The sequence below is a fragment of the Orycteropus afer genome, unplaced genomic scaffold (assembly GCF_000298275.1).
Source record: "Orycteropus afer afer isolate SDZICR_OR568_19922 unplaced genomic scaffold, OryAfe1.0 scaffold00229, whole genome shotgun sequence".
Taxonomy (NCBI): Eukaryota; Metazoa; Chordata; class Mammalia; order Tubulidentata; family Orycteropodidae; genus Orycteropus; species Orycteropus afer.
In genome coordinates this window covers 3,137,726-3,155,730 of record NW_006921816.1, presented here as the reverse complement: position 1 = coordinate 3,155,730, position 18,005 = coordinate 3,137,726, and the positions used below count along the sequence as shown (strand labels likewise).

The 18,005-nt window shown below is 36.5% G+C and overlaps 1 protein-coding gene across 1 annotated transcript in view; it reads left to right on the top strand.

Moving 5' to 3' along the window:
* EMCN (endomucin) overlaps nucleotides 1–18,005 on the top strand; it is a 112,647-nt gene that overhangs the window by 42,884 nt on the left and 51,758 nt on the right. Inside the window, exon 5 of the mRNA XM_007948871.1 lies at nucleotides 3,649–3,687. Coding sequence (XP_007947062.1) covers nucleotides 3,649–3,687 — 39 coding nt within the window. The remainder of the gene's footprint in view (nucleotides 1–3,648; nucleotides 3,688–18,005) is intronic.

The window sequence follows — 18,005 nt, the reverse complement described above, 5'->3', positions numbered from 1 at the left end:
CATATGGAGGTCATAAAAGCTTTACTCTATCCATGTTATTAAAGTTGACTCTGATTTGAAGAGGCAGCTCTTCCCCAGTCCTATTTTGAGTGCCTTCGAACCTGAGGGGCTCATCTTCAAGGACTATATCAGACAATCTTTCTTCCCAGTCTGTCTTTGTCTGGAAGGTCCAATGAAAACTATTCACCATGGGTGACACAGCTGGTATTTTAAATACTAGTGACATAGCTTGGAGCATCACAGCAACATGCAAACCTGCACAGTACAACAAACTGACAGACAAGTGTTGGAGAGAACCAAGACAGGAGGCAAATCACTACAGAGAAGTTACATATATATTAACTTGGTTGAAGGGAAAGGCAATATACAATAAGGGGAGGTTAGCACAAAATTATCAAGGCAGTAGAAGACACAGGGAGGAGCACATGCATTAAAGTCCACAAAGGTGAATACTATTACACATACAATCCTGCAATAACAGTAATGACAATAATATATGAGTGGACACATGAATAGACACTCAAGTTGAGCATGGATGGTAGGGTGAATGGGATTACACCCACAAATATATATGGGTTTGACAAAAGATATGTCTCCCTATATATTTATATGTATTGCAAGTATAATCATGAATGTAGTACACCACACAGGGCGTGAAGTTATGAAAACTTCTTAGTCATAACCAAACACTGTAGGGAATGAGTTGATGGACGTGGGGGCTGAAGACCACAGTTGTGAAAGACATTAAGGTCAATTGGCGTAACATAGTCCACAAAGGCAATATTCTACATCCTATTTTGCTGAGTAGCGACTGGGGTCTTATAAGCTTGTGAACAGCCACCTAAGGTGCATTATTGGTCTCTCTCCTTTCAAAGCATAGAAGAAGGACGAAAATAAAAGATGCAAGGAAATAATTTGTCCAAAGGAGTAATGGACCTCATGAACCCAAGCCTCCCAAACATAAAAACAGAAAATGTAGATGGTGTTAGATACCATTGCTGACTGCTGTGAACAGAATTACAACAGGAGGTCTCAGATAGAGTGGGAAAAAATGTGGAACAAAACTTAAAATGATTTAAAAAAAAAAGACCAGGCTTACTTGTCAGATGAAGACTGATAACATCCCTGAAATCAAGACCCTTAGATAGTCTTCAAGCCAAGAATTGAACTTAACCCCCATGGCTCAACTTTCAGCCAATTGATAGGCCTATAAGGTAAACAGTAATACTAGGAGGATATGCACTCATTAGAAAATCAACTATATGAGATCAGGAGGGCAGATTTTGCCTCAGGATAGAGCAAGGGTGGCAGAAGGGGATGGGAAGCTATTGGAAGAAAGGATGAAGGGAAGGAGTAGGCATGGGGATGAAGTTGGAAGAATGATGCTGCATTATAAGTATCGCACTGAATGTCACAAAACAGAATATTGTTGAACAGAAAATCAATTTGCTCTGTAAACTTTCACCTAAATCACAACATAAAATTTAGAAAAGGAAAAAGTTTTTTTTTTTTTTTTTTTTTAAATGTAAGATTTGAAATAAGCTATATTTATGTCAGGCCAGGAGATTTTAGAGAAAGGAATCTTACCAGGGATAATAAGGGTCACTTCAACTCTGAGAGCTTGTTTTTATTTTTAACTCTTTATTGTGATTTGGGTGAAGGTTTACAGAGCAAATCAAATTTCCATTCAATAATTCATACATATTTTGTTTCATACCATTGGTTAAAATCCCTACAATGTAACATCATTCATCCCAATTCTTCCCTGTGTTTCTCCTTTGAATTCTTCTTTTTCATCCCTTCCTGCCTTCTGAAATTTGTCCTTGGGCAATGCTGCCCTTTTGATCTTGACTGATTTGTGTGAGGAGTATGTACCTCTATGTTGTTGTTGTTGTTGTTATGTGCCATCGAGTCAGACCCGACTCATAGCGACCCCTCCTTGGGTTTCCGAGGCAGCATCATTACGGAAGTAGATTGCCCCATCTTCCTTCCGAGGAGTGGCTGGTGGGTTTGAACCACCAGGCTTCTGGTTAGCAATCAAGTGCCTTAGGCACTATGCTACCAGAGCTCCTATGATGTTAGTGTTCACCTTATAGACCTGTTTGGCTGAAAGTTGAGCCACAAGGGTGACTTCAGTTCCAGACTTGAAGTATGACTAAGGGCCATAGTTTCAAGGATCCAACCAGTCTCCATCTGACCTAATCTTGTTTATGATTTTTGAATTTTCTTCTACATTTTTCTCCCATTCTATCCAGGATCTTCTAATGTGATCCCTTTCAGAGAGCTGGCTTCTGGTCTTAGAGTCATAGATGCTGAGGTTCACATGATCCACTTAGCCTTTGGACCAATTTTTTCCAAAGTGTCTTTCATTTTCTTCACTCTTCTTTGCTCTATGTGGGGAGAGATCAAGAATTCATCTGAGATGGTTGTTCAGAAGCTTTTAAAACCCTAGTCACTACTCACCAAAGTAGGATGTAGAATGCTGTCTTTGTGGACTATATTGTATCAATTAACCTTGATGTCAGCCTCCCTCTGGGACTACGGTCCTGAGCCCCCAGGCCCAGAGACTTACTTCCTCAAGTCTTTTGGTTGTGGTTAAGTAGTTTTCATAACTTTATCCCCTGTAGGCTGTACTATATACTTGGATATATTTGCAACCCATGTAAACACATATGTAGAAATGATCTCCATCATACCTATGCATATTTTTGTTATGGTCTCACTAGCCTTCCCACACCTGTTCAGCTTGTATGTCTATGTATCCACTCACAGATTATTAATCTTACTGTTATTGCAGAATTGTATATGTAATAGTATTTACCTCTGTTGCCTTTAACTCTTGTGCTCCTCCTAGTGCCTTCCTTTGCAGACACATATTGTTGTTGTTGTTGTTATGTGCCATCGAGTCAGCCCCGACTCATAGCGACCCCTCCTTGGGTTTCTGAGGCAGTATCACTACAGAAGTAGATTGCCCAACCTTCCTCCAAGGAGTAGCTGGTGGGTTTGAACCACCAGCCTTCCAGTTAGCAGTCAGGTGCCTTAGGCACTATGCTACCAGAGCTCCCAGATTAACTTTAGTGAAAAACAAGGGAATATACAATAAAATGTAAGTCAGCCAAATGATCAACTCTGAATTTATGAACCAAAGAGTATGACAGTAAAGTGTTTCAATAGCATTTCATAAAATGATTTAAACTTTAACATCTTTAGTGACAGGTATCTAATATTCTAACTTAAAGTAAATTCTCAGAAAGAAAGTAAAATGTTTGCCTGCTAATCAAAAAGTCAGCAGTTTGAACCCAGCAGCCACTCCACAGGAGAAAATGTGGTAGCCTGCTTCTATAAAGATTTACAACCTTAGAAACCCTATGTTGCAGTCCTACTCTGTCACATAGAGTAGCTACAAGCTGGAATCCACTTGATGACAGTGGGCTTGGGTTTTGGATCTACTATCATTTAAGAAAAAGTTTACCAACCTCCACTTAGAGTTTCTTTCAATTTTGAAGTCTCATGATTTTATAATTTGAAAGAAAATAAATCAGAAATAAGCAAAGATCTAAATCCACTTACAAACTGAATCAATTGTGAGAGCAAATCTGGTATCTATTCAACATTAATTTTTTTCTGTTTGTTTTCTTTCCCTTAAAGCTGAGAATCAGAGTTCAATCAAAGCAACAGAGAGACCAGGTAAGGTAATTCTCTCCTCTCTGTGTATCTTCATGAACAAAATTCCAAGGAAGAGACAAAGTAGGTCAGTCAGTTTGATGGAAAACTTAAACTGGATGAAATATTACAAGGAAATCTGTACATGCCATCACAAATCTTTAGAAGACTTTAGGGTAAAATAGATTCAGACCTGACTGTCTGAGTACTCTGCTCACTGAGCCAAGTGCCCCAGCCCTAGTGAATACGTAAAGCCTGTGGACTTGCTCTTCTGCATAGAACCTGCTGTGCTTGGCCTGTTTCTGTTGTCAGAGTATCTTCTCCCAGAAATAGAGTCTGTCAGCTCTCATCTCTGTCCTTTCTAACAAAACCTGACACTCTCATCCATAAAATGATGTTATAAACAACCTGAAATGTTGACATCCCAAGACCTAGCTACATTTTCCCATCCCTTCATTCTAAATTGAATCCATTTTTGGATGATGGGCCAGCAGAATAGAAAAACAACATTAAGAAGGGGTAATGAATCTTCCTGTTGTTCTGAAATAAAAATATATAGGTAATTTTTATTTTTCTCCATCGTACCTGGAAGTTCTGGTGGAACAGTCATTAAGCACATGACTGTTAATCAAAAGATGGACAGTTTGAACCCACCCATAAGCTCCATTGGAGATTACAGCCATAAAGATAACAGCCTAGAAAATTTTATGGGGCAATTCTACTCTGTCACGTATGGTTTCTATGGGTTGAATTAAACTTAACAGCACCTAACAACAACAACAACAATATCTTAACTGGCAATTAAATAAATGAGAAATCTCAAAGGTGCTCAATGTTGGTCACATTCTGGTATAAGTAAATGAGAAAAAGTGGATATAAATCTAGAGAATCATGTTATTAAAAAATGAAAAACCAAGAAAACAATGTGTAACTCTAATACAAGTTTTACAGCAAGTGTCCAAAATAATCGTATTAATCTACCTTCTACATCTTATATTCAAGAAAAACAAAAGTTGACATAATTATGCTTTTTACTTTATCTTCTACAACATAATATATCTACATTATTAAGTTATTTTTATATTATTCATATTCTTTAGTTCACCTTATCACTATATTTTTTATTTTTATGTCCATCTGTGGTAGTTAACATTGTGTGTCAACTTGGCTTTGCCCATGGATTTGAGAGGCTGGGTAGCCAGATGTAGTTATTCTCCATAATGAGGTTGAAATCATCTCCATGTTGAAATCTCCTGTGAGCAGCTAAGTAGCTGCCTTCAGGTTATGGCCTGCTTCTAGTATACAAGGAGAAATTTTTAGAAAGGTCTCTAGCTTTTCCTGACATCTGGATCTTGCATTTGATGAGTCACCAGTGACCTGCCATATTGCCTGCTAATCTTGGGACTGTGCCATTTTACCTACCAACTTTGGGATCGTCAGCCTCAGCAGTTAGCAGCTGTCTGAGTTAGGAAATGCCTCTAGCTCCAGTAGGCCAGGAATAAGGGCCAGAGCCGAAGACCAAGGTTGAGGGACCTTCACCCAGCTCCTAGAGCAAGAACTCTGAATTTAGACTTCTAGCCTCCTAAACTGTAAGAGAGTAAATTTCTGTTTGTTAAGCCATCCTCTTGTGTTATGTCTGTTATAATAGCACTAGAGAACCAAGACACTATCTTCATAGCCTAGAAATGCACAAGATTTAGGAAAAACATAACAAAACCAGGCAAGGAGGATAGCTTTGTATTGGCTAACGATTTCTGATTATTTTATGATTTTTTTTCCTTTTTCTAAGAGAAATTCTTCCCTTTTGCTCTGTGGATTGATCATGAAACAAAGTTTAAAGACCGAGGAAGAATTGGGAAACTTCCAAAATTGTCAGCTCCTTTTAAAGAGATGGATCTTTAGTAGGAGATCCTTTTATTTTGTTTAAAGAGTTGTACTTACGAAATTGCCAATTATAATTGATTTTTAAATGGGATGAAAAGCCCAGTTAGACTTTTAATTTTGAGTTATACAAGTTTGTTATTCTAAAACAGTTGAAACAAACTGATTTGAATAATGGTTAAGAAAGAAATGAGACTGATTCTATAAGCCTCAACAAAAATTAGTCTAATTTCTTTACAATCAAACTTCAGATATAGGCTGTCACTAAAGATTAATCCAGATTCACTCTAAAAGAAGATGAATTAACAAATGTATTAGCAAGGTATTACTTAGTCATCTATTGACAACTCTAATGATGTGTCTAAAGTCTTCAGTCATATACATTTGTCATCAAAGATGTTCAAATATCAAATATGTGAAATATTCACTCTATAATTAAAGGTAAGTATGTTACTTAAAATAACTAAAATTTCTCTTTTAGGTAAAAGTTTGAGTAGAATTCTAGCACACAGACTTAGTAGTACTGCTTTCCTTCTGTAAAAATGAACTAATATGCATTTAGTCCTGGACTATATCATACATAGTCCTCACATTTGATATTTTCTTTCACATCATGGATCTATCTTTGATTTTTTTTTTTTTTTTGTAAAATTACATTTGTACCACTCTTTTAAAAAAAAGTCATTATGGATCTAGAAAAGGATGATTATTTCATGATTTCATGTAAGAACTCTTTGAAATTAAGAATAAATAATACATTTGTATATAAAATGTGAATTTAAGAAATTATAAATAGATATATGACATTTAACATCATAAAATAAAGATAAAAGAAAGTTTAGTATACTTAGGTGGAAATGATTGATCAAGGTCTATAGTCATGTCTACCTATTCTATTCAATAGAGCAAATGTTGTGTGCAGTTAACACATTATCTGTGTTTAATGATGCCTTCACATGAGAAATTCATGATTGTTCTTTAAAGAATTTGGGAAAGTCAAACTCCTACTGTAACATATCTGATAAGACTTCAAATTTCATGTGATCCTCTGCTAAGTATATAGAATGATGTAATCAAGCAACCATACCAACCAGATGAATTCAATGAATATTTATTCTTACACACACACACACACACACACAACCCATGTAACACTATCTAAGAGCTGTACCATCTGCCAATTTGTTATTCTGTGGTGGCTTGTGTATTGCTCTGATGCTGGAACCTATGACACTGTATTTAAAATACCAGTAGGGACAGGGTCACCCATGGAAGACAGGTTTCAACTGAGTTTCCAGAATAAAGCAGACTAGGAAGAAAAGCCTGATAATCTACTTCTGAAAATTATTCAATGAAAAAATTATGGATCACAACAGAATATTGTCTGATATAGTGCTGGAAAATGAGTCTCTTAGGTTGGAAGACGTTCACAATACTCAGTGGCCAAAAACATGGGCTAGAATATGTCAATCATCATGAAAATAGAGCCTGGTTATCAAGAAAGATTGTTGTTGTTAGGTGCTGGCCAGTGGGCTTTGACTCATAGTGATCCTATTTACAACAGAAAGAAATATTACCTGATTCTGCACCATTCTCACAACCATTGCTGTGTTTGTGCCCACTGTTCTAACCACTTTGTCAATCTATCTCATTAAGGATTTCTTCTTTTTCATTGACCCGCTGCTTTTCCAAGCATGATGTACTTTTCAGGACCTCTGGTAGCATAGAGCCTAAGGCACTTGACTGCTTACCAGAAGGCTGGCTGTTCAAACCCACCAGCCACTCCTCGGAAGGAAGGTTAGGCAATCCTACTTCTGTAGTGATACTGCCTCAGAAACCCAAGGAGGGGTGGCTATGAGTCGGGGCTGACTCGATGGCACATAACAACAACAACAGTCCCTCTTGATAACATGTCCAAAGTATATAATATGAAGTCTGCCATCCTCTTTCTAAAAAGCATTCCAGCAGTCCTTTGTCCAAGAGGACGTCTGGGAGTCCCAAGTATATTTATCCTTCGCCAACACTGTAATTCAAATGCATAGACTCTTCTTTGATCTTCTTTATTTTTTGTGCAGCTATCCCATATACACGAGATGATTGAATATAGCATGGCTTGACTCAGGCACACCTTAATCCTCAAAGTTAAATATTTGCTTTGTAACACTTTAGAGAGGTCTTTTGCAGCAAATTTGCCCAATGCACTACATTGTTTGATTTCTTGACTTCTGCTTCTATGGGCATTGATTGTGGATCTAAGTAAAAGGAAATCCTTCTTCACAGCTTCAATCTTTTCTCTGTTTATCATGATGTTGCTTATTGGTCCAGCTGCAACTGTGTGTCTTCTTTCCATTTTCTTCGAGGCATTCTGTGTTATTCAATATTTTGCCCACACAATCCATCAATATTTCAACTTGAGGTTTGAATGTTTTCTTCAGTTCTTTCAGTTTGAGAAATGGTGAGAGTGTTCTTTTTTTTTGGTTTTCTAACTCCAGATCTTTGCACATTTCATTATAATATTTTACTTTGTTTTCTTCAACTACCCTTTGAAATATTCTTTTCAGATCTTTCACTTTATCATTTATTCCATTTGCTTTTGTTTTAGAAGGATGGAAAAGTTTCCAGTACATTAATTAAATGAGAAAACAATGTACCTTCTCTCCCATTCAAGTGCATGAAGTTGAAGGAGTTTTACACATTACTGAAGTATACATTTTGCTATGAGCAAAATAAAGTTTCCAAGACATTCTCAGAATGAGAAAATAATGTACATATTATACTACTTGAATTTAGAGACCATCCCAAGAATCAATTTGATGCATTGAACACCAAGGACTGGTCATTAGAGTTCAATGTGCCAAATCTATTCTTGACATGGTATCTAAATTCATGCAGGATAATACTCAAGGTCATCCTTTGACTCTCATGAACTTGTTTTAGTTTTCCTTAGCTTCAACTTGAACTTTCATAGGAGCCATTAATGGTCTTTTCCACAGGCCCCTGATATTGTCCTCACAGGTGATATTCAGCTTCTCCTTCATCTTTTTCTATGAATGTAGTCAATTTAATTCCTGTGTATTCCATGCGGTGAGACCCACGTGTATAGTTACTGTTTACGTTGTTGAAAAAGGTATTTACAATGAATAAGTCATTGGTCATGGAAAATTCTATCATCGGATCTCTGGCATCACTTTCCAATTACTGATCCTTCTTTGTTTCCAACTTTCCCATTCCAATCACATCTTGATTGCATCTCAGGTCAATTTCATACTGCAGAATTTGGTAAAAATCTTCAATTTCTTTATCTTGGCATTAGTGGTTTGTGTAAAAATTTGAGTAAGAGTCATATTAACTGGTCTTCCTTGTAGGCATATGGATATTTTTCTATCACTGACAGCATTGTACTTCAAGATAGATCTGGAAATGTTCTTTTTGATGATGAATGTAACACTATTCCTCCTCAATTTATCATTCCTGGCATAGTTGACCATACAATTGTCCAATTCAAAATGGCCAATACCAGTCCATTTCAGCTCACTAATATTTAGGATATCTATGTTTACGTGTTCCATTTCATTTTTGATGACTTCCAATTTTCCCATCTTCATACTTGGTACATTCCACACTCCAGTTATTAATGAATGTTTTCAGCTGTTTTTTCTCATTTTGAATCATGTCACAGCAGAAAAGCTTTACTCTATCAGTGTCATTAAGGTCACCTCTACTTTGAGGAGGCAGCTCTTCCGCAGTCATATTTTGAGTGCCTTCCAATGTGAAAGCCTCATCTTCTGGCACTGTGTCAGACAGGGTTCTACTGCTATTTATCAGGTTTTCACTGGTCATTTTTTTCAGAAGTAGTTTTCCAGGTCCACATTCCTCGTGTATCTTAATCTGGTTCTCTGAAAACTGTTCATGATGAGTAACCTTGCTGGTATTTGAAGTACCAGTGTCATAACTTCCAGCATCACACAATATGTAAGCTACCACAATACAAAAAACAGATAGGTGTTGGTACCAAGGGAGATTAGACAACATTTAAATAAGTATAAAAGCTCTAGAAGTTATGTAAGTATGAAGTGATATATCATAGGTGAGCTTCAAATAACCTTATGTAAGATCAGAAGAGGGAGAGATCTTTACATTTTCTTTTTATGAGATGGTAAATATGAGATGGGGAATTCAGTTTAAGAAAAACAAGGAAAGGATTTATGAACAAAGAAACCTTATGGCTGGCAGTTTATTCTGCTTACTCATTTTTCTAGCTCTATGTTCAGAACTAATGAGCAGATGGAATAGCCCACTAAAACATAATGAAGGGCTGCTTACTCTCTAGGGAGATAGATATCATGTGGCCATTAGAACAATTTTAAACAATGATTGAGTTCACTTTTATTTGGCCATATCATTTATCAACATATTGATAAATTTTCCTTCAAAAGGAACCTCTTAATTTCTTTGATAAGAGACCAAATGTGCTTTGGTAACTTGGGAAAGGACAAAAAATTTGTCCTTAATTATCTGGAAAATACAACATTCCCAGAGCAGTAAGTCCAACTTGTGAAAGATTCCATTGTAGTCATCTTCTTCACTTTCCTTAACTGTGTTTCAGAACCATCATTGCATCACAAATATTAAATTTGATGGAAAAGCAGAAACCAAAGCTGACAATGAGTTCCAACAAACCTGATCACTAGTCTTTGGAAAGGACATTCAGTCCTGAGTCCATTTATTGTTCTCAGCACTTTCTATAATGCCTAGGGATTGGTTGCTGATCTCTAGCAATTCAAAAAAGTGAAACTTGAATGATTCTGAACAGGGAGTTGCTTATCTGGATATTCTGACTTTAGATGCCACAGTCTTGATATTAACATTCAATTAAGATCCACTTAAGCTGGAGCTATACCTATAGCAAATCAATATCGAGAGTTAAAAAAAAAAAAAAAAAAACTTTGGGATTTTATGATACTTAAAAGATTACTTGAAAATAAAGAAACTCTCTGTGAAAAGATAAATAGATCTATGTATGAGTGTATTTGTGCGAGAGTGGAGCAGAGTGACTCTGCCATAAACTTCTAGTCCATTACTACTTAGGAAATAGTATAGAATCAGGGTATGGCTAAGGGGTTTCTCCTCTAGTTCAGAGATCTGTTGTGTCTCTAAGAAGTACTCTATACTTTTTTGTACCACTCTAGTTTACACTGAAATGTCATAAAAGCTCACAGTCTCAATTGATGAGCTGCCCAGAATTCACTTTAAGAAGCAATACATTTTCACTTATATTGTTAAATAGATGTGTTGCCTCCAATGAACTCTGCAATGTGGTTTATTTTACACTAGGAATGGCTCTCCTTATCTCCTCATATCTATCTGCACAATCTGCTTTGGTCTGGTGAAAGGAAGATATGTTGAGTTTGTTTTGATGGGAAAAATACCCTCTTGACTGGGGTCTAAATTGAAAATAAATTACACTTGATGAGCCAAAAATATCTCATTCCTACTGAAACAGGAGAGCTTAGGTAACATGGAGTCCTGTTTAATAGCACTCAAAAGCCTGTCTACAGATCTTGGTTCCACCATCTACTTGTTGGGTGACCTTCAGCAAGATACTAAATCGCTCTGGGCATCATAATGTATAATGCAAATATTAACAATATAATAATTGAGTAAGTAAATATTTCTAGAAAGTTTAGAACAATGTCTGTCATGTAGTGCCTCACAAAGTTTTGAAAAATAAGATCCTTTTAAATATTTTGTTTTACATGTTGTGGATCTCTTACACTCACATTCTCAGAAGAAGTATGGCACAGGCACAGTTACAGAAAAACTTACTGTTTTCATATCAAATGATATAATCTGTAAATCTGAGGTGAAGTAATGTTCAAACCCACCAGCCACTCCTTGGAAAGAAGATGGGGCAATCTACTTCCATAGTGCTACTGCCTCAGAAACCCAAGAAAGGGTCGCTATGAGTCAGGTCTGACTTGATGGCACATAACAACAACAAAAAGTCAGAAAGGTAAGGTTCTCACGAAATTAGAAATTCATTTTCATAATGTGAAGGTATAAAATTTCTCATTTGTTATTTTGTCCATTAAGTATACATACTCCCTGGATTTTTAAAATTCGTAAGTTATGACAAAGTCATAGATCAAATAGCATCTTGACAAGAATTTAAAATACTAAAGCTAGGTGAAAATTTAGGGATCATATCAGCATATTCTCCTCCCAAAAAACAGGATTATACCAATAATACATAATAAACTCCCTTATAGTAATATGAAGATGATGATGATGATAATGAAAACTCAATAGTAAAATAATATTGTATTGTCATTATCAATAATATCACTGCTATTTCTCTGAGAATAGAAGCCTACAGAATGTGCTTTCTTTCCCTGATTGTCAGGATGCTCAGAATCAGTACTATAGCCAATTCCAGCAATTGCTTTAAGGCTTGGTGTTAACTATTAGAAGAAGTTTAATTATTTTTTCATTTTCTTTTGCTCTGAATTTCTGTTCTAATTCATTAATCTGATGGCATATATCATTGTTTAAGCTTTTCAAATCCTTTGTTAGAAGTTATCCTATAAATAAAACTCAATAAGCAATAACATATTCTCTCTTATTTTGACCCTGACATATTGTTCTCCTTTGGTTTTTTATCTCTGCTCCCAACTTTGAGAAGTGCTTCTCGTGAGCCCTATGAAAACATAAGTTCTTTATATGACAATTTGTTGTTGTAGTTGTTGGGTGCCATCGCGTCAGCTCTGACTCATAGTGACTATATGTACAACAGAATAAAACACTGCCCAGTTCTGTGACAGTCCCACAATCCTTTCTATACTTGAGCCTATTCTTGCAGCCACTGTGTTAATCCATCAAATTTTTCACCTTCCCATATTTCACTGACCTTCCACTTTACCACTTTACCAAACATGATAAAGGAATGATCCCTTCTGACAATGTGACCACAGAGGTGAGATGAAGTCTGGCCATTCTTGCTTCCAAGGAGCATTCTGTATGCACTTCTTCCAGGAGAGATCTGTTCTTCCAGTAGTCCATGGTACTTTCAGTATTCTTTGTCAACACCACAACTCAAAAGCACTAACTCTTCTTCAGTCTTTGTTATTCATTGTCCAGCTTTCACACATATAGGAGGCAATTGAAAACACCAAGTTTGGGTTAGGTGCACCTTAAACTTCAAAGAGACATCTTTGTTCTTCAGCACATTAAAGAGCTCTTCTGCAGCAGATTTTCCCAGTGCAATACACCATCTGATGTCTTGACTACTATTTCCATTGGTGTTGATGGTGGAATCAAGTGATATGAAATCTTTGACAATTTCAATGTTTTCTCCATTTATCCTGATGCTGCTTATTGGTCCAGTTGCAAATATTTTCATTTTCTTTACATTGAGGTGTAATCCATACTGCAGACTACAGTCTTTAATCTTCATCAGTAAGTGCTTCAAGGCATCTTCACTTTCAGCAAGCAAGGTTGTGTCGTCCACGTATCACAAGTTGTTAATAAGTCTTTCTCCAATCCTGATGCCACATTATTCTTCATATAGTCCAGCTTCTCAGAATATTTGCTCAGTGTATAGATTGAATAAGTATGGTGAAAGAATATAACCCTGACACACTCCCTTCCTGATTTGAAACCATGCAGTATCCCCTTGTTCTGTTCAAATGACAGCCTCCTGGTCTATATACAGGTTCCTTATGAGAACTAGTAAGTGTTCCAGAATTCCCATTCATCTCAGCGTTATCCATAATTTGTTATCATACACACCATCGAATGCTTTTGTGTAGTCAGTAAAACACAAGTAAATATCTCTCTAACATTCTTTGTTTTCAGCCAATATCCATCTGACATCAGCAACAATATCTCTCATTCCACATCCTCTTCTGAATCCAGCTTGTATCTCTGGAAGTTCCCTGTCAGTATACTGCTGCAACTGTTGTTGAATTATCTTCAGCAAGATTTTACTTGTATGTGATATTAGTGATATTGTTCAATAATTTCCACATTGTGTGAGACCACCTTTCTTTGGAATGAGTACAAATATCAATCTCTTCCAGTCAGTTGGCCATGTAGCTATCTCCCAAATTTCACGGCAAAGATGAGTAAGTGCCTCCGGTGTGGCATCCATTTGCTGAAACATCTCAGTGGATATTCCTTTAATTCCTGGAGCCTTGTCTTTCACCTATTCCTTCAGTGCAGCTTTGACTTCTTTCAATACTTTTGGTTCCTCAACATATGCCACCTTCTGAAATAGATGAACATCGACCACTTCTTTTTGGTACAGTGATTCTTTGTATTCCTTCCACCTTCTTTTGATGTTTCCTGCATCATTCAATATTCTGCCCATGGAATCTTTCAATATTGCAAGTCAAGACTTAAATTTTTTCTTTTGTTTCTTTCAGCTTGAGAATGCTAATTGTGTTCTCTTCTCTTTTGGTTTTCTAACTCCAGGTCTTTGCACATTTCATTATAATAATTGACTTTGTCTTCTCAAGATACTCTTTGAAATCTTCTGTTCAGCTCTTTTGTGTTGTCATTTCTTCCCTTTACTTTAACTATTCTCCTTTCAAGGACAAGTGTCAAAGTCTTTTCATACATCCATTTTAGTCTTTTCTTCCTTTCCTGTCTTTTTAATTACCTTTTGCTTTCTTCATGTATGATGTTGGTTTTATTATTATTATTATTATGCTTTGGCTGCAAATTTCCATAGCAAACTTGTTTTACATTCAACAGTTTGTGTGCATCTGGTTTCATGGCCCTGATTACCATCCTCAACTGCAAGAAACTCTCCTCTCTGTGTCCACTTCCCTCTTATGCCCCTCTCATCCATGCATTCCTATCTGTTCAGCCTGCCCTCCTTGTGAGCACTACTCCTCTGATGTCTCATGGTTGCTTAATTCAAGGGGTGTATCTCTCTAGAGTATATAGGTGCTTTGACTTGGGGTAGGTTTTCTGTGTGTGAATCTTTCTACTGTTGGGCTGAAAGCCAGTCTGTGTAAGTGTATCCATTCCTAGGCTCAAAAGTTAACCTGTGGCCATAGTCTTGAGGGCTCAACTAGTCTCTACCCAACCAGTAATTCTGGCCATTTTTGTGTTTTGAAATATTTTCCACATTTGCTTCCCACTCTATCCAGGCTCTCCATGTTTGATCTCTTTCTGAGTGGTTGGCATTGGTAGCCAGACACCATCTAGTTATTCTGGTCTCAGCTTGTAGAGGCTGAGGTTCTCCTGGCCCATCTTATCTTTGGACTAATTGTTTTGAGATGACTTTGATTTATGATGTTCTTGATGTCATCCCACAATTCCTCTAGTTTCAGTCATTGGTGTTCAATGGGTGTAATCTATTCTTCAGTTGGTGTCTAAATTCGGGTGAGATATAATCAAGGTCATATTTTGGCTCTTGTGGACTTGTTTTAATTGTTTTCAACTTCAGCTTGAACTTTCATATGAGAAAGTGATGGTCTGTTCCACAGTCAGCTCCTGGACTTATTTTGGGTGAAGATTTTGAGCTTCTCCATCACCTCTTTCCACACATGTAGTCAATTTAATTCTTGTGTATTCTATCTGGTGAGGTCCACATGTATAGCTGCCATTTATGTTGTTGGAAAAAAGTATTTGCAATGAACAAGTCATTAGTCTTGCAAAATTCTATCATGCAATCTCTGGCATCATTTCTATTGCCAAGGCCGTATTTTCCAACTACCAGTGAATCTTCTTCACTTCCAATTTACACATTCCAATCACCAGTAATAATTAACACATCTTGATTGCATGTTTGGTCAGTTTCAGACTGCAGAAGTTGGTAAAAAATCTTCAATTTCCTCATCTTTGACTTATGGTTGGTATGCAAATTTGAATAATAGTAGTATTAAATAGTCTTCTTTGTAGGCATATGGATATTATCCTATCACTGACAGCATTGTACTTCAGGATAGATCTTCAAATAATTTTGTGATGATGAATGCCACGCCATTCCTCTTCAATTTGTCATTCCCATCATAGTAGATTACATGACTGTCTGACTTAAAATGGCCAAAACCAGTCCATTTCAACTCACTGATGTCTAGGATATAAATCTTCATTTTAGACAGATCCCAGTTTTCCTAGATTGATACTTTGTACATTCCATGTCCTGATTATTAATGGATGTTTACATCTGCTTCTTCCAATTTTGAGTCATGTCACATCAACAGATGGAGGTTCTGAGAGCTTTACTCCATCAACATAATTAAGGTTAACTCTTCTTTGAGGAGGCTGCTCTTCAGTTGCACTTTGAGTGCCTTCTGACCTGATAAGCTCATCTTCTGGCACTATATCAGACAATGTTCAGGGCTATTCATAAAGTTTTCCAGTAATATATCAGTCACTGTTTAACTGCTATTGATAAGGTTTTCACTGGCCAATACTTTGAGAAGTGGATGGGACCTTCCTTCCAAGTCTGCCTTAGTCTGGAAGCTCCACTGAAACATGTCCACCATGGATGACATTTCTGGTATTTCAAATACCAGTGTCAGAGCCTCCAGCCTCACAGAGACAAGGAAGCCACCACAATAAAACAAACTGGCAGATACGGCAATAACTGTATATTATTTTCTGCTGTATTTCTCTCAATATCTAGTGTTAGTCTTAAAGTAGATCTCTATTTTTTTTAATTATTGTAGAATAAAAAAAAAATGCTACAAATAATTTCAAAAATATGTCTTATCTTAATATTAAGATAATAAAATGCACTCACATTGATTCATGTTGTCTTTAAGAGCAGTCACCATTGTTATCAAAATATTTGTTTATCCATACAACAAATATTTATGGACACTATTTCCAGACATTTTGCTAGCATTTGGAAACATAAGTGAATAAAATAGATAAAGATCCTTGCCCTGGAGGATCTAATCCAGGAGATAACCTTATAACTAACTTCAAGCATTACCTTTGACTATAATTTTGCCAGTAAGAATCAGAATCTACATCAAGCTTGTTTCTATTATGTTATTGTTGTTGTTGTTGTTGTTAGGTGCTGTTGAGTTGGCTGCAACTCATAATGACTCATGTACAACAGAACAAAACACTGCCCAGTCCTGTGCCATCCTCACGATCCTTGTTATGCTTGAGCTCATCATTGCAGCAACTGTATCAATCTGCCTTGTTGAGGGCCTTCCCCTTTTTCATTGACCCTCTACTTTACCAAGCATGATATCCTTCTCCAGGCACTGGTCCCTTCTGACAGTATGACAAAATTAGGTGAGCCAAAGTCATTCTCAGTTCCAAGGGACCAATCAAGGAAGCTAAGAAGAATAAACTAGAATGTAGTAGAAAAGACCAAATTAGGATGTGCTTTACTGGAAATCATATCAAGAAAATGTGTTGAAGAGGAGTGATGATTTCCCATGACAAATGCTGAAAAGTTATTTCTTAAAATGGGGCATGAATTCATCAAATTGTAATTGATGACCAGTTCCAATTATTTTTAAATAATGGGAAGCAATTAATTATCATTTACTTAAATTGAATTTAGCACCTCAGGCACATTTTAAATGCCTGTATACCAAAAAGAAGATTAGGCAATGTAGGGGACATAAAAATAGGATACATGGTTTTATTTTCTTTCTTGCACTAAAATGTTTTAACCTCTACTGCCTCCCACTTGTACCTCCCATTAATATCTGTGTATCTCATATGCCCCTCATTTTCAAATTTTAACTAATATGATTAACTTAGCTATGTTTGTGTATTATGTGCTATTGTTAACACTCGTATGAAATACTCCTAGAAATTGTGATCATACTTTCCAAACCCAATTTGTATATACACTTTGACACATGTTCTTGCAGATTATTTGAAATTGAGAGTGTCCTGGAAAATCTGGATACAGAACTACCATAATTACAAACATTCTGTGTTCATGTTAATAAAAAAAAATTTCTTAGAAAGGGTGCCACTAACTGTAATCCAAGCAACATATCTAATGATGGGACTTTATTTAGTCCAGGCTGAAATGGGAATGAACACCATACCTTAAAAGACCACTAGGGGATGCTTTGAAACATTGAAGGGGACAAGGCAAAGCTTAGTACTATATTTTAAATCATACTAGGTAGGATTAATAGTCTTACTAATGTCTTTGTAGGAAAGAACTCCTGTGTGCTTATTCCTAGCCTTGAGAGGTAATGTGATAGTGAAAACGACAATAGAGTTGAAATCAGTATATCCAGGTGTTAAATACTGTTCACCTAAGATCTTGACAAAGTCTTTTAAGCCTCTCTAGGCCTCAGTTTTATCATATATAAAAGAACAGGTTTAGACAGGTCAAGATCAGCAAATATGTCTCATGATGCTGCCATACCACCTCCTGTTCCCACAGCAGACTATGCAAATTGACCATATCAATTCTTGTCAACCATGGCTTCAAAATCTTTTTGAAAACAGCATCCTATACAGTC